This window comes from Ischnura elegans, chromosome 3 (assembly GCF_921293095.1).
Source record: "Ischnura elegans chromosome 3, ioIscEleg1.1, whole genome shotgun sequence".
NCBI classification, from domain to species: Eukaryota; Metazoa; Arthropoda; class Insecta; order Odonata; family Coenagrionidae; genus Ischnura; species Ischnura elegans.
The window spans coordinates 3,745,399-3,765,034 of record NC_060248.1 but is presented as its reverse complement, the minus strand read 5'-3'; the positions used below and the strand labels follow the sequence as shown (position 1 = coordinate 3,765,034).

The 19,636-nt window shown below is 41.5% G+C and overlaps 1 protein-coding gene across 1 annotated transcript in view; it reads left to right on the top strand.

The window, feature by feature from the left end:
• LOC124156654 (dynein beta chain, ciliary) overlaps positions 1-19,636 on the top strand; it is a 315,587-nt gene that overhangs the window by 10,140 nt on the left and 285,811 nt on the right. The window contains exons 5-8 of the mRNA XM_046531313.1: positions 2,504-2,700; positions 9,633-9,772; positions 10,854-11,006; positions 18,834-19,045. Coding sequence (XP_046387269.1) covers positions 2,504-2,700; positions 9,633-9,772; positions 10,854-11,006; positions 18,834-19,045 — 702 coding nt within the window. The remainder of the gene's footprint in view (positions 1-2,503; positions 2,701-9,632; positions 9,773-10,853; positions 11,007-18,833; positions 19,046-19,636) is intronic.

Sequence of the window (19,636 nt, the reverse complement as noted above, 5' to 3'; positions counted from 1 at the left end):
AAATATATCGTCCAGGGAGATGCATGTTAAACACGCATAAAATCAGTTTCCGATTGTTTATGATTGACGAGAAAATAAACAATTAGTGATAAATGACTTTGATTGAAGTGGTAAGAACAAAACTCGTATCTTTTAAATGGAAATAAAAAAACAAAACACGTCTTGAAAGTAAGCCGTATGTGCACTCACGTATCAGGGGGGGTTACCGTAGGGTTTTATCGAATCGCTGGTATTTCTCGGATGGCCACCAAATTTATGATGGATCACTTATTTCACTTTCTAAATAACTCTAGAAGTGTACCCAGTAGTATACCCGTTGTTACATAAAGTATAAAGGAATTTAGCTGTAGATGGCCATTCAAGGGAATAAATACTGCATATAACGATTATACCACGAAGGAAAAATAAGGAATATATGAGGAGAAATATGAGGCTTTAGGTGAGGTGAACTCGATATTTGCTATTGTGATGCCCGTAACGTTCGCCGCATGTCAACGCAAAACCTATAATTTCGATTCGTTTTTACCGTGGATCACGGTTCAAAAATGAACTCGAGAGAATACAGCGTAAATAGCTCTTGAAACTTATTTATTTATCTTTTTTATTACTTTTTAAAGATCATTTGGCTCCCTATTCCGGCCGATTGGAGAAAACTTTCTAAGTTCCGCATGGTAGGTTACTAACATAAGTAAATACATAAGAACGAATTTCAGCCAGCAATCGATCTATTAAATCCCATGATATAATTAATAAATATTTTAAAACGTTTTCAATATGTTGATTGATCGCATAAATTTTTGCTTGCTTGCTTCCATTCCATGCATCGCGGTATTGACGGAGCAATCATTGCTTATTCAGGAAATCAGCCGACATTAGGGAAGCCGACCAAAGGTAAACCATGTCGCATTGCGCCTTCTTAAATCCCTCTTATGTCAATTTGTCCTTAGAAGAACCAACACGAAGCTCGACGATGATTAATTACTTCGGCCTCTTTCGATCAAGGCTCTAATTCTTTAGCGAGGTGGATGGTGTACTGTATTGCGAAATGCTATGGAAATGGTGTACGTTTCAGGTCACGTGACTTAAAGCGATATTCCAGAACTATAGAATATGTTGTTAAGTTTATGTAGTTCTGGGAAAGTTTTGGCTTATATATTTGGATTCGAGAGAAAATTGTCAATTCCATAAGACTTATTAGAATGATGAACCAATTTCATGCATGTTCCCTATTGGTGATCATTTATGAGTATTTACGCTAAGTTTTAAGTCTCTAACTCAAAAAAAAGCCACTTTGGACTTTTGTCCGGCGATCTCTGATTTCGGGCCACACTTCTCTTCGTGGCGACAAAGCGGCGGCCCTGACCGTCTCGGAGACCCCTGCCGAACGCGTCTCAGCGAAACGCGGGCCTAACGTGGCTCCGCATTGAATTTTACATTGCTTGCTTAATTGCTTCCCTCGGCGAAAGGTTCTTCGCTTTCGAGGAAACGAGCCAAATGAACTCACCAAATGACGTCACCGACTTATGAAATGCGGGCCGCAGCTTTCACGTTTTCTTATTACTTACGAGAGCGGCTTAATGGGGGAGGTTCTTCGTCGTCGCGAAGTATCTTTTCTTTCCATATGTCTTTACAAAATGTGTAGAAACTCTTTTTTGTAAAATACATGTAATAGAAGTGTAGAAAATTCATGATAAAGTCATGTACTCAACTAAAACACAAAAATTGTTGCAGTAAAATTCTTTTTGTTCCTCTTTCGTTAAAACCATAGTTATACAGTTAAAATGCTTTCAATAGAAAGTTATGTCTCTAAAAAATATTGCAGAATGGGGTTTGATTAAAAAATCCAGGCACCTGAAATCGCATTGCGTTGAAAAAGATAAGATAAGTTAGACGGAAGGGAAAGATACGTATCTATGAAAAACCGAATCGTCCCCATTCATCCATTTTCACGCTTAAAAGTAAAAAAAGACGTGCAATTAGCCACCCGCTTTTATGAGTTGATGACGTCATTTTAATTGTCGTTCATTTACTCTCGTATGTGAAGCATTTCGTTGAGAGGGAATCGCTCACGACAATGTTAACGACCGGTAACCACGTGGAGTGTCTGAGCAGCCGTGACCCGTTCGGAAGGAGTTGGTGACGTCAACAACTAGTCTGCAAAAGGGGCTAAAGCCGATGAGTATTAGCCACGAATAGCTCGAGAAGAAGGTGGAGAACCGAAATTCCGGCCCCTTTATTTGTCTTACACTCAGAATTGCCAATTTGAGAAATTGGTGAACGAGTCAATTTGTTCAAAATGCGATGGTGGTTGGCGTAATATGGTGGAACTCCTTCATGATGCACAAAGGTTAAGAAAAAGACTTCGCTGTTCCACAAAATAAGCTTATAAACTTATTAAACAAAATAAACTTATTTTGTGGAACAGCGAAGTCTTTTTCTTAACCTTTGTGCATCGAGTCAATTTGTTTTCGCAATGCGACAGTTGTTTGTTTGTTTTGGGTAGGTGTTCGTGCCTCTGCTGTCCAACCCTGGCAATCACAAGGACTGGCCGTCGGTGGTTGGCCGCGACATCAAGAAACACGTGCACAGCCTCAAGAGCACCGTGTACCAGGTGAAGGGCCAGGTGAGCGGGCAGACGGTGCTGCCTCTGCCGGTCGGAGTCGAAAGGGTCCACGCCGTCCACGACCTCCTCCTCCAAAGGTCTCTCTCCTCATCTATCACTATCGTTGCTCGAGACAATTGCCAATTTTGCTTCGCTTTCTCTCCTTTCATCCCTTCGTTTGCTGTTCTCTCATCACGCCGCACAGTGGTTCAAAATCAGAAAAATATTGGCCAAAATCAATATCGCAGTCGTCGTTATATTTCATGCAAAGGTTGATTTCAAATTGCTGGATTCCCTCATTTTCGAACGTGATGTTTGTCTCACGTGATCGCGCTATTTTTTGTGATAGGGGAGTTTTTTTGCAATTACATATTTTTAAAAGTCAAATGAAAATCAAGTCACTTCCGCCATTGCAAATTTATTCAATGAAATTGAATGAGACCAGATGACGACTAAGAAAGGTATTACCGCCGGGAAGAGCAGTTTATTTATAAATAGTGGTGAATAATGACATTCGGTCGAGGGAGAAATTACTCGGGAAATATTAATGGGCTTTCCTGGAGTTGTCGTACGTGCCGAGTCAACGCATTGCGTCGTAATATCAAATCCACGTTAATTACGGGATGACGACGTAAGTTGTTTCTCTACTGATGTTCATCCCTCTCAATCGTGCAAAAGACTCCGCGACAGCAAGTGACGCTGATTGCACATTTTATTTGAAACGGTAGGCAGCGGTTCTTCCGGGTATTCTTCCGCGTTTATCCATTTAGCTGGACAATATTTGGCCAACGTTCCTGTTGGCTTCCTCCGGTCCACTGAAGTGTCGATGCAGATATTTGGTCGTCTTTATATACGCCCTGTTTGGCGCCCATTCTGTGGAGGTATGCCCTGATTGGTCGGGATCTTTGAAGGCCCGTTTCCACGCGCTTGCGAGAGTGTAGCCGTCGAATCACGGTTGAAGTTCTTGGGTGTGGCCTCCCTCATGATCCTTGGGTAGTAGCGGCCTTCTTTATTCAATAGATAGCCGTTGTCGAAGTCACTGCTGTGGGTGGGTCCACTCCATTGGTGTTCCGCCACCGCTGACAGGCTGAATTGTCTATTTTTATGCGGCCTTTGTTAGTTCTTGGACTCGGAATTTTAGTGCTTTTGATGTCTGAATTTGAACCCTGTCATCATGTTGTGTTTCTGGAGGGCTGTCGCGATCTTTTCCGTGGTCACCAAGATGGCGAATGTCCTCGTCAACACGAGAGACCACCACCCTAAAGACATCTGTGGAGGAGTGTGCCAGATTAAATGCAGCTGCGGTGATTCCTTACATTACATTAGGAGTAATGGAGTTCCCTTGCCTGCCGCATTGACTGCCGTTTCCCGCTGAGTGAGTGAGTGCGACCATCCAGTGGCGCCTGCACTCCTGGGACCTGAGGGGCCCCTCAAAAATTTGTTATGGGTGTGACGAAAAATGTGCCAGGCTTCTCGATTTTCCCAAGAGTGTCCAGATATCAGGATTCGAGTTATCAGGGTTCTAATGCTAACCATATGACTCTTCTAAAATGCTTAAAATACTAAAAACTCATTTATTATAAAATTTCCTGGGGCAAGATCCCCGGTTTGGGCCCCCCAATATTTTTTGTAAGTCGGCACCCCTGCGACCATCGCTACGTAACAGCTCAGTGTGGCTGGGCTGCCATTTCTCGGAGCGTTCTTTTCGGCTGCTGCTTGCCTGAGCACTCGTCGCTGATTGGCGGAAGTTCTGTTGGTGGCCAATGGTGTGTTGTCGGATGGTTTATTGGTTGAGCGCTCAGACGACTTTTCCTTCGCAGCGAGTGCCTGCGTCGAAAGAAGCTGGTCATATTTTATCAACTTGATTTGGATGAACTTCTTGGTATTGATTTTCTTCTTCTTCTTCGATTTTAATTTAATTATGTCATCATTTTCGTGATCTTCATTTTCTACATAAAAATCTATATTGATTTCTCCTGATAGATTGTATTCAGAGAGAGGAAAATTGTTAGCGGAAATTACATCTCCACTAACAAAAACTTTTGTATAATTTTCGTTCCACAATCGGTGTCCATTTGGAGCATAGCTTCCACACTCTTACTATCCAATTAATTTCTTCAGTGGTATTACTACTTTTGAAAAAACTTTCTGGCCAAAAGTTGGTAAATTTCTCAAGTCGGGTTTCTTTTTATTCACTGCGTCTTGATATGCCCTCTTTGTCCGCATAAGAAAACATCGCTAACAATTAACATCGCTATTGCAATGGCTTTTTGTTTCTGCTCTGAACGATACAGTTATTTCCTCTTTTAACTATTTAAACTTAAATTTGTCCTCTTCCAGCGACAAACACGATGTGACATTTTCTATTGTTTTGTCTACTTGTGATGACGAATCCCACGCGCCAATAAAATGTTTGAACTTATCCGGAAAAATATTCACAATGTTGGAAACTGGCATTGGTTGAGAAATTTCCTATTTTAAAATTTTAAGCTTAAAAAACAAAATTTTGAAGTTGGCTAATATTGGTTTGAATGTCCTTATTCTTATCGTATTTATAGCTGTAAAATTCTTGTAACTGCAAGCACGTCTCCTGGTCGGTGTTCTTCTTATAGATTGTAGAATTGTATCATATTTATCTTTCGCGGTTTTACACGTGAAAAGATGTCGTCACTGTCTTGTCCACCGTTCTTATATGTATAGCATGTTGAGCTGCGGCGTCCGTCGTGATCCACTTCGGTCACTTCTTTTCGTGGACTTCGCATGATGCGCCCAGCCAGGTTCCATCCACGACACCCATCAAATGTTTTGCTAGGAATAATTTGTCTTTTAGCTTTTGGACCTCGGCGATGTCTTCACACTCGATCTTTATTGCCGATGGGTACACTTTTTTTATACGAGTACCTCACTCCTCTTTACATCTTCATTCACGGTTTTGACATTTTTTTACTTCTCTCGTGGCCCTGGGCCCATAACCTGTTAAATTCTTCGTTATTCAAGGTTTTACTAGTCTTAGTATTTGAGAAAGCATAAAATATAGTACCATGTTCAATGAGTTAGACGGAACAGTAACCTTTTTATTTGTTACTGAAACCAAAATATGAATCCATGTAAATTTTGACATGCCAGCCTTAAATTGATATTATGAAAAACTTTTTAAGTTTAATTACTTCTAACAGTTTGGACGACCTTCTTTAAATTCGTCCGTGAGTGGACAACGGCCACCATTGAATTCACTAAACCAGTGCTATACAGTGATTTTAGGTTGTGCAAAATCGCCAAAAGCTGAAGTTAGTTGATCGATGCACTGTTGTTGAGATAATCCACATCGAAAGCCGTAGAAAATCATCGGACGAAAATGACGTCGTCTTGCTGAGATGAAATGTACAACGTGCTGTAAACAACATACACAGTGCCCCACGTTACGCTAAGTATCACTTGGCAATTGAGTCCTCAGTTCCCAGCTGAAAGCTGTCTCCTGAGGGTTGCGTAGGAAAATGGTTTCAGAAACATTAAATCTGGGTGATTAAATCAAAGTCACGTAAGAGGTATTAAGGGATGGAAATATGAGAGGGGCTCAGAGCACATTTTGGAAAGCGGTGTTTTGGTTTCAAAGGGTAGTCCAATAAATTTACTAATAGAGAGTTCTCAGTGGCTTTAAAAGATTTAGAGAAATTTTCTAGTGATTTTTTGAGTTTTCATAAATTAGGTGTGATTTTGAGAACCTTTCTGATATTTTGGCTTTTGACGTACCATGGTGCGACGATGATTTTTCGTATTATTTTGTTCACAACTGTTTGAATTTTCTTGAGATGAGAAGCGGCGGCGTAAAGCCAGACAGGCGGTGCGTAGCTTAGAATAGCGTAGCGTTGCGTTGTGCAGTAGAAGTTTTGTTTTTAGAGGTAGAGGTGAGTTTGCTTTTAACAATGGGAAGAGGGTAGCATGTATTCCAGTGGCTTTTTGCAGTTTGATGAATATGCTTCGACCATGTCAGTTTGCGATCCATTTCTACGCCTTAATATCGCGCGGAGTCTTCTCTCGGTATTCTTTTGTTTCCATAAAAAATAAGAGGTCCAAATCCGGCCTTGGGTCGTCTTGTAAATACAATGTGAGAGCATTTTTCAGCATTAACAGAAAGCTTCCATTGATCAGCCCAGTCTTCGTAGAGATCTAGATGCGTCTGGAGCCAGTCAGCTGTTTTCTCGGGATCAGGCCCTGGATGAGAATAGTTGTGTCGTCAGACTGCATGAATAGACTGGTGTTGGGTGAGGTGGGGTGTCATTAACGAATAGGTTAAATAACGGAGGAGAAAGAATTGCGCCCTGAGGTGATGAGTGCCCTACGTCATGACGTTCTGAGTACGTATATTGTCAAAAACGTCAAACTTTACGATGTATATGTCAAATGACACCCAGCAACACCATTGTCGCCAATTCTGGATACATAAATAGCAACCATCGTACAGTTCCTTTAAGTTTCGCAAGCGTGGGTCGCTATAATTCAGTTTTGCTTAATTTGTTGCGTGGGAGACTCAACTGCGTGAGTTTCTTGGCGTGCCGTGTGTTTTTCTGCGTGCGTGTGCTCCGAATGGCTTCGTGTGCTTTGAGTTACGTAAAACTTTACGGATGGTATTACCTACCACTCGTACTTCACAAGCTACAGGGCAGCCATTGCCAAGGAAGCCATCCTTCCTAATGGTCTCTTGTCGGAAGGGGCGATGGAAGTCAGGAGCAAGTATATTCGACGTTGTCGGGAGAAGCACACGACAAGAAAATCGTCGAGAGTGAGGCATCATCGTGTCATCGTCCGATCCCTTTATTTTTAATATTTTAGGCATGCGCCAGAGAAAAAAAAACAAAAAAATACTCCCTCATCAGCAGAAATACTAAATGTTCTCAGAATGGATGATTTACTGAGTGATACTGATACCGATGGATTCACAGGCGACGATTTTGAAAATCTCTGATTTCTTCCTCAATATTAACTGATGCAAGCATTATTTATCTAATTTACATCCCCTTTCATTAATAATAATATTCAGTAATGTAATTAAACTGCAAAAAATATTTAGAGTCTAAGTGCCTAAAGGAATTTGCCTAGCTAAGCTCCCAATTTTGGTAGTTAACACACTAAACAACTTGAATGTCACGGATTCGAATTTCGTCAATGATTTAAAGGCATTGATCGCTTTGGGTGTTTTCCATTCATGCGACTCATGAGTCGACTAGTGTCGACTCTCGGTAACTGTTTATAACTCTCCAATTCCTGCGCATTATCGTTTGTTGACTTGTGTCACAACAGTCGGCGACACACATAAAATGGAACACGAAAACCGCGACGCAAGTCGACTTGTGTCGACGTGCGTCGATGAATGGAAAGCACCCTTTGTGATAAATTGTTGAATTGTTTAAAAAAATGAAAAATATATACCATCATAATTTATGCGTAAAAAACTTGAATTTTTAGCTCAATGGATCAAAAGTATGTAGGCGCACAAATAACAGTTATTTGTATAACGTTCAACTTGAATTGTTTAAATAATTAATTTACCCAAGTTTAAACAATCAAGTTAAACATATAAAATTCTTAGGTTTGAAAAAAATACCCTTACTTCATTTGAAGCGAATCAACCAGCGTATGGAGTGAAAAATCAAGTATAATTTCTAGTTTTAACCACGGTCTTAGGATGTTTTAACAGTAATTTGTTTAAACAATTGGCCATGTAAAAACAATAATGTCAAAGATTCAACAAAAATATAATAACCTCAAATTCGGATTTAGCGGATAAAAATCATGTGGAGTTCTCCTTTATCGAACAGTAATGAGTGAATGTGAGTGCGGTGTTAATTTCGATCGCCTTTTTTCGATTTGGGACCACTGTGCGCCCCCCTGCACCAAGTTATGCTGACGACGGCACCCATTTATGTCGAAGAGTCTTATGGAGCATTCATAATTCACAACTTATTTTTTTAAATAGCCCACTGTTAATGTTTTAATGAATGTATTCTCAAACAAAAACTCACTAAACTAAATCCTTGTAGTGACTTAACACGAATTAAGCGCTTAATGCGTTGCGGAAAAGAAGAGAACTTCACGTTCGTTACGCAGCGCGTCTACTGACGGCGCGGCGGTGGTAGGGGAGAAAACGTAGTTTCTATCCTAGTGATGCTTCCTTTGATTACCAAAAATAAAATTGCAAACTAATATTTGGGATATATATATTAGTATAACTACTAATTACGGGGAATGGAGTCGTCTGATAAGTAGGGTGGGTACAGAAATGGCTGACTAACAATAAGTATGCATTACTAAGGGGTGCCACAATGGCGCTCTCATCTAGCGTAATATTCGTGAATTATTTCACTTTTGCTGATTTACGCGTAATTGGCAGCGGCAGAAAGAGAATTACCATCGAATGTTGTTGTCTCTCTGTCGATGGAAAACGTAAACACATGCCGTGCACTCCTCAAGATCGCCTTTCTGCGCATTCGATTCGAAAATAATCGCAGCTCCAACGGCTTTCATTGTGTAAGCTCAACGCGCATGTTAAAACAGATTAAACGACGGCATTGACTCTCTCGAGACGCTTGAAGTTTCGCTGATAAATTGTTCAACCGTCGCAAATACTCCGTCGTTGCGTCCGTGGGAAGAAGGGGGATGTTTATTTATGTCTGTCATCAGGGGCGCAGCTAGGAATCAAGCCTGGGGGGGGGGTTAGGTGCAGCTAATACCGTCGTGTGTGTGGGAGTATGGTATACCCACCAGGATAATAGGTAGGTGCGAGATTAATAAATTGGGGAATTTTAAGGTAAATGGTTCGAAAATGGTGAGTTTTACGGCTTTTTGATGGATATTTTATTAATCCTTACACTATTTTATTAGTAATATCAATCAAATTAAGTAAAATGCATTAAACTTAACAATTTCTCTGAGCTCTGGGGGGGGGTTGGTTTTTCCCCCAACCTCCCCTCCCCTCGCTGCGCCACCGCCTGCCATTGCTGTGTTTGATCGCATGTTGTCATTTGTGTCGCAGTGGTGGTGAGGAGGTCGACCTGTACCTGAAGAGCGCCATAGAGGGCGTGGTCATCAAGTGGGCCACTCAAATCAACGACGTTCTCTCCGAAGACCCCTCGCAGGCGTTCGCCGCCGGACAGAACCCCACGCCCTACGCCGGTGAGTTCGAACACGATGCGACCGTGCGCGGAGGATGGATGTAGGTACAAATGAAATCAATGCAGCGAGAGAGCATTTGCATGGAGGAGGCAGATGGATGTCGCCACTTGGTGCGTTTTTTAGCCGGTTTTCACCAATCACCATCAGCACCATCATGGTGGTGCTGAGTGCGGAGCGATCCAACGATCGTAATGTTTGCAATGGTGTATTTTAAATCGAGAGGAATAGCTTTGAAAGTTATAAATGTGATAGATTACGGAATCACGAATGTAAATTTCGGTCTATAGGCCTAATTTTAGCTTACCACATCGTCGAGTTCAGATCGCTCTGGCGTCAGTGACGCGGGTGACGACTTCTGTAAATCCATTGAAAGGCATGGACGGTGACGGCACATCTAATGATGGCCGACTGGAGTGTATCCTCTTTTTCCCTGCCTTCATGGCTTTTCCATTTAATGAAGGGAACCATTTTAAAAGAATTTCCATGGATCTATCTCCAACGTTTTCACGAATACAGTTCAATAAATAATTAAATTTCTATGTCTGTTTGTTGTGTGTGATAATGGGCTATTTTTAACTCTCATTGTTTCCTCTACTTACAATTAGTCAAAACGGTTCATGGTAGGTAGTTATGTGGGAGAGACCAATCAAACACATCTTTTGTTCGAGGTTTTGCGATGTAAAATAACGATTGTGGGAAAGGAATGCAGTTTCCTCAATTCTATCGTTAAATTGCTATTAAAAGAGACATTTCATAGCCCACTCACAATCTCCATTGTCTCGAAGGGCCTCGATCAAAAGGCGCGTTTGGCTCAAACGTCAGGACTACGATAAGCCTCTTCGCATGCCTCTGACTACATAGTACACAACAGTCACTAAAGTAAAAATATTGTGCAATGATATGTGCCAGCCGTCTTCCGGAGACGTGTATTATCTCTCGGAGCTTGAGGGAAGGCACGAAAAAGGGCGGGCTTTTTGGGTTTTGCGTTTGGGGCCTTGCGTAGGCCCCACGTAGCTACCATAAACCGGGGAGAAGTGTGCTTTTTGAGATGAACAATGCTTCGCTTCGTGCGTTTCCACAGAGATCAACTTCTGGAATGCGAGATTCAAGAACCTGGAGTGCATTTACGAGCAGCTCAAGGACGAGAGGGTCCGCAAGATGGCGGTGATTTTGGAGAAGACGGACAGCGCTTACTTCCCATGCTTCATGAGCCTCTTCAAGAACATCGTTGGAGGTGAGTGTCAATCGACTGTGAGACAGCGAGCGATCGATTTGACCGCTCGACATTCGCACGCGAGCGAAATGGATGCTTCGACATAATCGACGGTGTATCATTCGCGACCGAAAAGAGTCATTGGTTGATGAACATTCATTAGCTCAATCGATCCCTCCCTCGTGGAACACGGAGGCTTAGTTGGACAGCAGTGGTTTTCGAAGTAGGTAATGAGTATCTATTCGTCAGTGCTGTTCACTAATTCTCGGAAAGGATATTTTGTTCGAATAATTAGCAATTAAATGTTTTCATCCTCTTCATCATCATCATTAGTCAACAATCCTAAAATAGGTTTGACACAACTCTCCATTCCTATCTCCTATCCGCTAGCCTTTTCATAGCGACATATTTATTCTCTTTTACATCCTTTATACCTCATTGTCCTATGTAACCCATTCAGGGCCGTCTGAAGTTCGTGGCTTCAAGGACAGTTTCTCAGGGACAGAAATCACTCATGGTTGCCACATCATTCCAATTTCAATCGTATAATTCCCCGTTCATGAATGCATTTTTACTAATAATACCTTATACTTCATAATAATTTCATTGTTGAAGGCTTGATCCGATTTGGATACATCAAAAAATAGAGAAGTACGATTTACAAAAATATATCGATTGACCGATTGGTATTTCGTTATGAACCATTGTATATTCTTATTGTTTTTAATTAAGCAACTCATTTGCAGTATACCGATGTATGCATGCCTATTACTCATCCCTATCTGACATTTTTGATGGTTAGAAACACGAAAAGTCAAAAGATTAAGCTTCTCAGACCCTTTCTCTTCGTTCTCTGAATTTGCAGCTGACCATTTGACCATGGCGTCGCTTTTACTATCCATCACTTTGCTTTCCAAATTCCTTGAAAATTACATATGCGTTTTTAAATTCATAATTCGTCAGCTTTATACGTTTTTACCTTGATATACAATTGAATCTCAACGCTTAGGAGCCCTTCATGCGGACTGCAGATCCGAGCGCTGAATATGATGAAAGCAATGCACACGTTTTCGAGAAAGAACTAACCTTAAGCCGATGTCCCACGGTCAAATTTGCGTCAAAATATTTTGATCAAAATTTTTGTCCAAAAATTTTGATGCAAATATTTTGATACAACTGGACTGGGGGTGTCCCACGATGCATCTCATTTTGATCAAAAACAAACGATAGACGATATTTATGTAAACAACTAGGAAACTTGTGGAGGTGGAGGATTCTTTCTTTTTAAGCAGGCGAAATTGTTTGAACAGGCCTCTTGAACATTAAAGATGCGAAAAAAAGAAAACAGAAGGAATGCTGAACTTGGCCTTGGCTGGAAAAGGGGTATGAAAGCGTTGGAATAAGCATGCTAAACATGTTGGAGAAGGAGTTGGTCGCCGATGTTCCCGTTTATTATCGATAATAATTGACGACAAGTCAGGATATTTTCATGTCCCTTATCAGCAAGGTTGAGGGCAGAATAAAACGCCAGGATACAAACGTGAGGCAGTTTATTCCCGCGAGGAAAATGTTATTAATAAATGATGGACATTGTGGTTGAGGAGATATTATGAGTAGTGCTGTAAGCGTGCATTTAAATCACATTTTTCTCTCCTAATCTAGCAGTTTCTAAAATAAGGTCCTTATCCTATAATCATAGTAATAGAAACGGGCAGCTGTAGTGTTTCACAGGTAAAATCGTCAGTTCATATTAGTCATTTCTCCAGCTGCTCGCTCGCATTGTATGCCTTCCATAAAGCGTAAAATTCGGCCTCGATACCTTAAGTAAATCTTTTATTATTTCCAAAACATCCCTCCTGGTATTGCGATTCTAAAGATTGCTTCCTTTCTATTTAAGATCAACTGATTATTACGGATTTCCTAGTTGAGAGCTTCCATCGCCTATCACTGAGACAAATATTTGCTCATATTTACCTTTAGGGCCACACCAGGCGATGAAATAGACGATCACGAACGTATATATATATTTGAAATAATGTTTTGTGAATTCACTTCGTGGTATGGTGATATTATAAATTTAAAACTAAACCTTTTAGTATTCCATACAATACTAATGAAAAAACTCAACCGGTTTCGATCTTTTCAGGTCCTTATCTAGAAGTTTACGATTAAGATAACGACCTGAAAAAGTGGAAACCGATTGGGTTTTTAATGCATACTGTGTGGAATACAACAAAGTTTATTTTTGTGTCCATAATATACATAATTATTAATTAAAATACTCATGCAGACGATAAATAAGTTTAACGTATTTGGCCTGTGTGTCAGCGCTTGGCGATGCTTTTTTGTCAAAGGCCCTGTGATTGGTTGGTTTCATCCAATTGGATGAAAATTTAGAACCTGTCCTATCCATTTGTACAAATCGGTGATTTGTACAAACGATAGGACCAAAAGCCAGTTGGACAAAATTTTGACCGTGGGACAGGGTGCACGTCAGTTGCATCAAATTTTGATCAAAATATTTTGACGCAAATTTGACCGTGGGACATCGGCTTTACATAAATCCCATAGTAGGAAACTGAGCGGTTATCATGGAGCCGTATTTTTTTAAAATTGAAGTGACCAAATTATTAAATTCAAATCACTCTGACTGTCGCACTTTATCAATTTAATTTTTAATGCCTGAGTTTAGATTTTTTCTGTGTACGGTTTCTGATTTTATTCTTTTTGTCACGAATAAAGTAATTTGTTTACTTTTTCGGAGCCCAACCGGAAGTGTCTGGTGTGGTTTACATGATTTTCCCGTTTAATCTATATCAGTAATTTTTGGAGTGAATGAATAACCAATTATAATGTCAATCACATTAAATGGAGCAAAATATTATCCTAATGAGTCGAACTTGAAGTTTCATAGCAGCAGCGACGCGGATGGTCATGAAACTTGCTATGTTTTGCCACGAATTGAAATTGCGAGGAAGAAGCACCAATGATCACACCCCATTTGTGAGCAAATTTTACAAATTTTGGGAAAACCGATTTTTTCCTATTGACCTTGTTCTTTGAAGAGATCAAAACGCTCCTTGACTTCATGAAACATTAACCTCTTCTGCATTAACTCATTCTAACTCACACTCACTTCATCTTTCACTCCAGGCACCTGCCTAAAATTCTCATCAAGTTCATTAAAAGTTGTAACTAGCTCTGCTATGGAATTTGGAGGTGGTTCCCCAGCACTTAGTGATGACTTGCCAAGTGCTTATTCCATTCTGATTGAGGAGCCGTGTTGCCTGTCTCACTTGTGGTCTCAACTCACGCGTGATTTTATAACTCCAATAGCAAGACGAAGAGGCCGTGTTCAACGTTTGAATTTCACCCTGTGTGCTGACTGAAGGTAAGTTTTTCTTCATTTTAGTCGTCCAAGTCGGAGGAAATTTTGATAGGCCCTCAGCGGCCTTTAAATTTTATACTAATAAATTATAAGCTCAAAAAACATTAAAGATATATATATTTATGCAGAAATTGGCGCTTACCTGATACCTGGGTAAAACAAAATGGCTGTACTAAAACAAACAACCCGAGCATTTAAAATAACGATTCATTTGAAATATACGGGACATTCCGGAGAAAATATATTTTTGCGAGTGACCAGTGGATGGGCCTATCGAAGAAGGAAGACCTCGAATGAAATGTATGAAACAGATGAAGGAGGATATGTGAAAATGCGCGAAGAGATGATCTGAGAATTGTGTGGAGAGCTGCGTCAAACCAATCTTAGGATTGTTATGGACCATTGATGATGATCAATGCCGAACTCATTGCTCATTTTTTTGCGCAGGACCTTTGCTCGTATATTTACGGTTATTTTAAATTAAACCGCGAGTCTTCATTTGTATCAGATGGTCTTTATCTGTTTATGTTTACGAATAGAAATGGTGCAAGTGGGATTTTTAAAAATAAGTTGTATTCCTTCAGGGAATGTTTAGTGATCGTCTTGGGATAATTTTGGATGTCTTTGCTGCAGAAAGAAATCATGACTTTTCATTCGACAGGAATGGATGAAGATTTTTAAAATCTCTATGAATTGTAAGTTTGCACTTTGGGAGTAGGTACCGAATTTTAATTGCCCATATTTTTATACTTATTGACCCTTGTATGATAAAATTTCTCACAATCTATCCGAGCCGAATTGTCAAGTTGAAAAACGAAAATAAAATTCTGTGGTCCTTATCCATTTGACGTGGAATGACGACTTCATAATGACGGTACCGTAAATCTCCTCCATTGGGGAATTCGGTCAAACATCCCTTATTATGATAAACGAAGACGAGTTCGCGTAAATACCAAACACTTTCTTATTTATGCGAACCGATGCCATTACGGCTAGTAAAAGGCACCATTCCGGGTGCCCAATCGATAGCACATAGCACCTATGTACTTAGAAAAGCGCCAACTATGAAATCAAGGAGAAAATAGTTTTGCCACTTCCTTTTCAAATCGGGTGATAAAAACCTTAGTTTCAAAGATTTTCAACGTTCAAAGCACTTTGCTTTTTTCCAGAAGGCCAAATCTAATTCCTTTTTGACCAGCGAAATGAAACGTCAATTGAACCACATGGGACTAAATTTGGAAACAGTTTCTCCGGTTGCTCCGTGATGCCGGCGAGACAGTCTTAATTGCATTAGACTTCAGTTGATGACACTATCACAGAAGTCAGCGTGGGTGCAAGTGAAATTCTTATAATTTGGGAGATAAGTGCAAGTGAAATAGTGTGTGGTGGGGTGACACTTATAGCCTGCATATCCACAACCATATCGTGCACCACGCCAACCATTATCTGCTCTTATCTACATAATTATAAGAATTTCACTTGCACCTTCGTTGGCTTCTAGTGTCCTCAATTCCATCATTGCATCGCTAAATCATCTCTCGCAAGTACATTTGGCAGGATTGAGAATTGATTACGACGTAAATGGAGTCAGGGGTGTACCCAGGATCAAAACTAGGGGGGGGGGAGCCATGGTTGTTCAAGTTACAGGTAAGATTTAAGCACGGAAAAGGTGAAAGAAATCAACATTTTAAGGAAACTGTAACAGCTCTCTGAAACACTACATTTTCTTTTCAAATTGTGTACAAAAATGCGTTCTCTGCTAGCCATTGAAGCAGGGTGGCGGCAAAAGTATCCAATCAACTTGTTAAGTTGAAACAAAAAATAATGTTAAAGCAAAAGAATGCAATCCCTACATTGAACGAAAAAACGTTTTTTTCTCTGTAGGTACATTAAACTTTTTAAAAATGTTGTATTTTCGAGGTGCCCATTTCCATTTGCGACCCACTTGACGAATGAATCTCGACTCACTTTGATGATCCTTCGCTATCGATTCACTCAAATGAACGAGTCTTCGTGGAAACGACGACCGACTCCACGTCCTGTCATTCCATTCTGTCATCTTCACTGTCAATACCCCCGCGCTTCTCGGATGATCCCACCTCTCCAATGCTTTAGCGCCACTCTTCCTCCGTGGCAAAGCAGTGCAACAAAAACAGAAGGGATGGACAGTAGGGCGGATCGGAAAAATCGATTTTTTTTTTCAAATCCATCTGGTCCGATAAAAAAAAAAATTGTGGGACTGATCAAAAATATGGCCTGAAAAATTTGAGACCTATAGGTGAACCCCTGACCCTCGCTCAAATGCGATTTAGGGGGGGAGGGTCAAAGCTCTAAAAATGTAATATTTATGGTCATTCCCTATAGATTTTTCCGAGTTACTGCCCTTCTAGAGCAAAAATTTCGTGTATTTTGACGTGTCTGCCACCATTTAGCACCACAAAATGCCTAATTTGAGTCCGAGTCCGCGAAGAATATATTTCAACTCCCACGCAGCGTCGCGGATACAATAACGGCAGGCCGATCCCGTCCCCTCCCCGCTCGCTTCTCCCCCTCCCACGCCTCCAATACAGCAAAATTCACCCCGCGTGTGCTGCTAGGAGGTCGTTTATCTTTGATAATATAAATCGGAAGATGGTGGAAGGTAAAAAAGGATGCGTAGAAGGGACGACTTGTCTCTTATTTGGCGCCTCGTCGGCGTTAAACAAATCGATGTTACCAACTTTTAGAGAAGCGATGAAATATTTTTAGATCCGAGAACACAGGAAAATAATCTACGGTCTATGAAAAGGCCTCTCGAGTGGCTATAAAGGTGTGCGAACTTTGGATATGTGCTTCTATTCCGGTATTGTCCGATAGCTGTGACTAAATAGATTTTGCGTGAAGGCCCCTCGCGTCCCCTCCCCGCTCGCCTCTCCCACGCCCCAAATGCACCAAAATTCACACCAAAAGCGTCTTTCTTCGTTAGTCTAACTAATATTTGATGTTTCAGCATCGTCTGAGGACGAACAATCACGAAAGAATTACTAAATTATCTGCTTTACAGCTGTATTTCTTATGTCAGTGTCATTCCTAGTCTTTCGCTGATGTCAACAGAGTTTTGGAGGATTCTTTCACGAATCTCTCGTCCTTATGTATAATAAAAGGAATATCTTACTTCACATTTGAACGTTCATCAATAGATTTTTGAATTTCCACAGCGCTAAGGTTTATATAAGGACAATAACCGGAGGTGATTTCTCTCCAATATATCATCAGCAGGTAGTCCTTTACGTCTATATTCTAATCGAGCAATTAAAAATATCTCGGATTGGTCGCCAAACGCATCCTTCAAACAACGCAAATAAGGTCCCTAGATTGCGCTCCCAATTTCTATGTCGCAAATCTAAGTCAACTTGTGCAATTAGCAAACATACCACTGCAAGGATGAAATATGATTTTATGCTTTCCCGGCGAATGATGTGAGTAAACTCTTCTCGGGATACAAAACATTTACCCCTGAGGGTGAGCCCCGTTTCGGAGGCTCATCCTCAGGGGTAAATTTGAGATATCTAGGAGAACCCCTGACCCTCGCTCAAATGCGATTTAGGGGGGAGGATGAGCCCCGTTTCGGAGGCTCATCCTCAGGGGTAAATTTGAGACATCTAGGAGAACCCCTGACCCTCGCTCAAATGCGATTTAGGGGGGAGGATGAGCCCCGTTTCGGAGGCTCATCCTCAGGGGTAAATTTGAGACATCTAGGAGAACCCCTGACTCTCGCTCAAATGCGATTTAGGGGGGAGGATGAGCCCCGTTTCGGAGGCTCATCCTCAGGGGTAAATTTGAGACATCTAGGAGAACCCCTTACTCTCGCTCAAATGCGATTTAGGGGGAAGGATGAGCCCCGTTTCGGAGGTGACGCTGCGTGGGCGTTGGAATATTTTCTTCGCGGACTCGGACTCAAATTAGGCATTTTGTGGTGCTACACGGTGGCAGATACGTCAAAATGCATGAAATGTTTGCCCTAGAAGGGCAGTACCTCGCCAAAATCTATAGGGAATGACCATAAAATATTAAATTTTTAGAATTTTGACCCTCCCCCCCTAATCGCATTTGAGCGAGGGTCAGGTGTTCACGTAGAGGTCTCAAAATTTTCAGGCCTTATTTTTGATCGGTCCCACAACTTTTTTTTATCGGACCAGATGGATTTGAAAAAAAATCGATTTTTCCGATCCGCCCTAATAGACAGTTCGACAAGCATGAGTTAAAGAAGCCACTTTTTCTCACTTTGGTCTTTTCGTCCGTGTGCGTGCCATTCGAAGGGCCAAACGAAGCCCCTGGCGTGCCTTTTTCGCACACTCCTCAAGCGCCTCGGATGAATTCTTCTCGGGTAGTTCGCCGGGTCTGATGACCCGCGTTCCCGAGAGGAATGCCTCCCGGGAAGTGTGCCATGTGTGCTGCAGTGTGTCTTTCTTTTGTTTCAGCGCTGACGGAGGCCAAGGACATCGTGATCTACCTGAAGCCGCTGACGCGCCACCTCGCGCTGCTCGAGGAGACGGACTTCGCGGACGTGGAGCCGTTCTTGCACCCTCTGCTGCACGTGGTCTGTCTCATCTGGGCGCACTCGTGCTACTACTGCAACTCCGCCAGGATCACCGTCCTCCTCCGGCAGATCTGCAACCTCGTCATCGAGCAGGTGCGTGCCCGCTGCATGCATGCGGAAATCCACGGTGCGTCGGTACCTAATGAGTCTGCTCACTTGCTGCGCTAGGGTGGGTGTTGCTTTCGCATGTTAGGAAATAAATGCTCATTTTAGCGAAGGGTGGCCCTCGGGGTGATCGAATTCAATCAACATCAGTTCGAGTTTTATACGCTCAAATTAATGCAGCATTGAGAACGCCCTGGTTATGTGTTGCGTCGTGCGGACTGATAATATTTTATTGATTGATACTTTGCGGCTCAGGTCTTCTCTCTCGGTGGTCGTGCATTAGCCCACGGTGGACTGCTTCGGCATAGCCACCTAGAGAAAAGGCCGGATGCCTGTGACGGCTTCGGCTCAGACGTCAGCACGAGAAGTGCTCTGTTGTTCTGGCTGCCGTTGGAGACCACATTGTTCACGAGTGAATTTACGCTACGTTTAACCATATTTTAGGGATTTTTGTGTTGTTAGTTGGAGAAATTTGAAGTTTCTGAGGATAGTGAAGTTTCCTTTATTCTTGAATTTCATTCTCTGGGATTAAAAAACGTGTGTCTGTAAGGCATTTTTGTTAAAAATGCTTTTCACGTG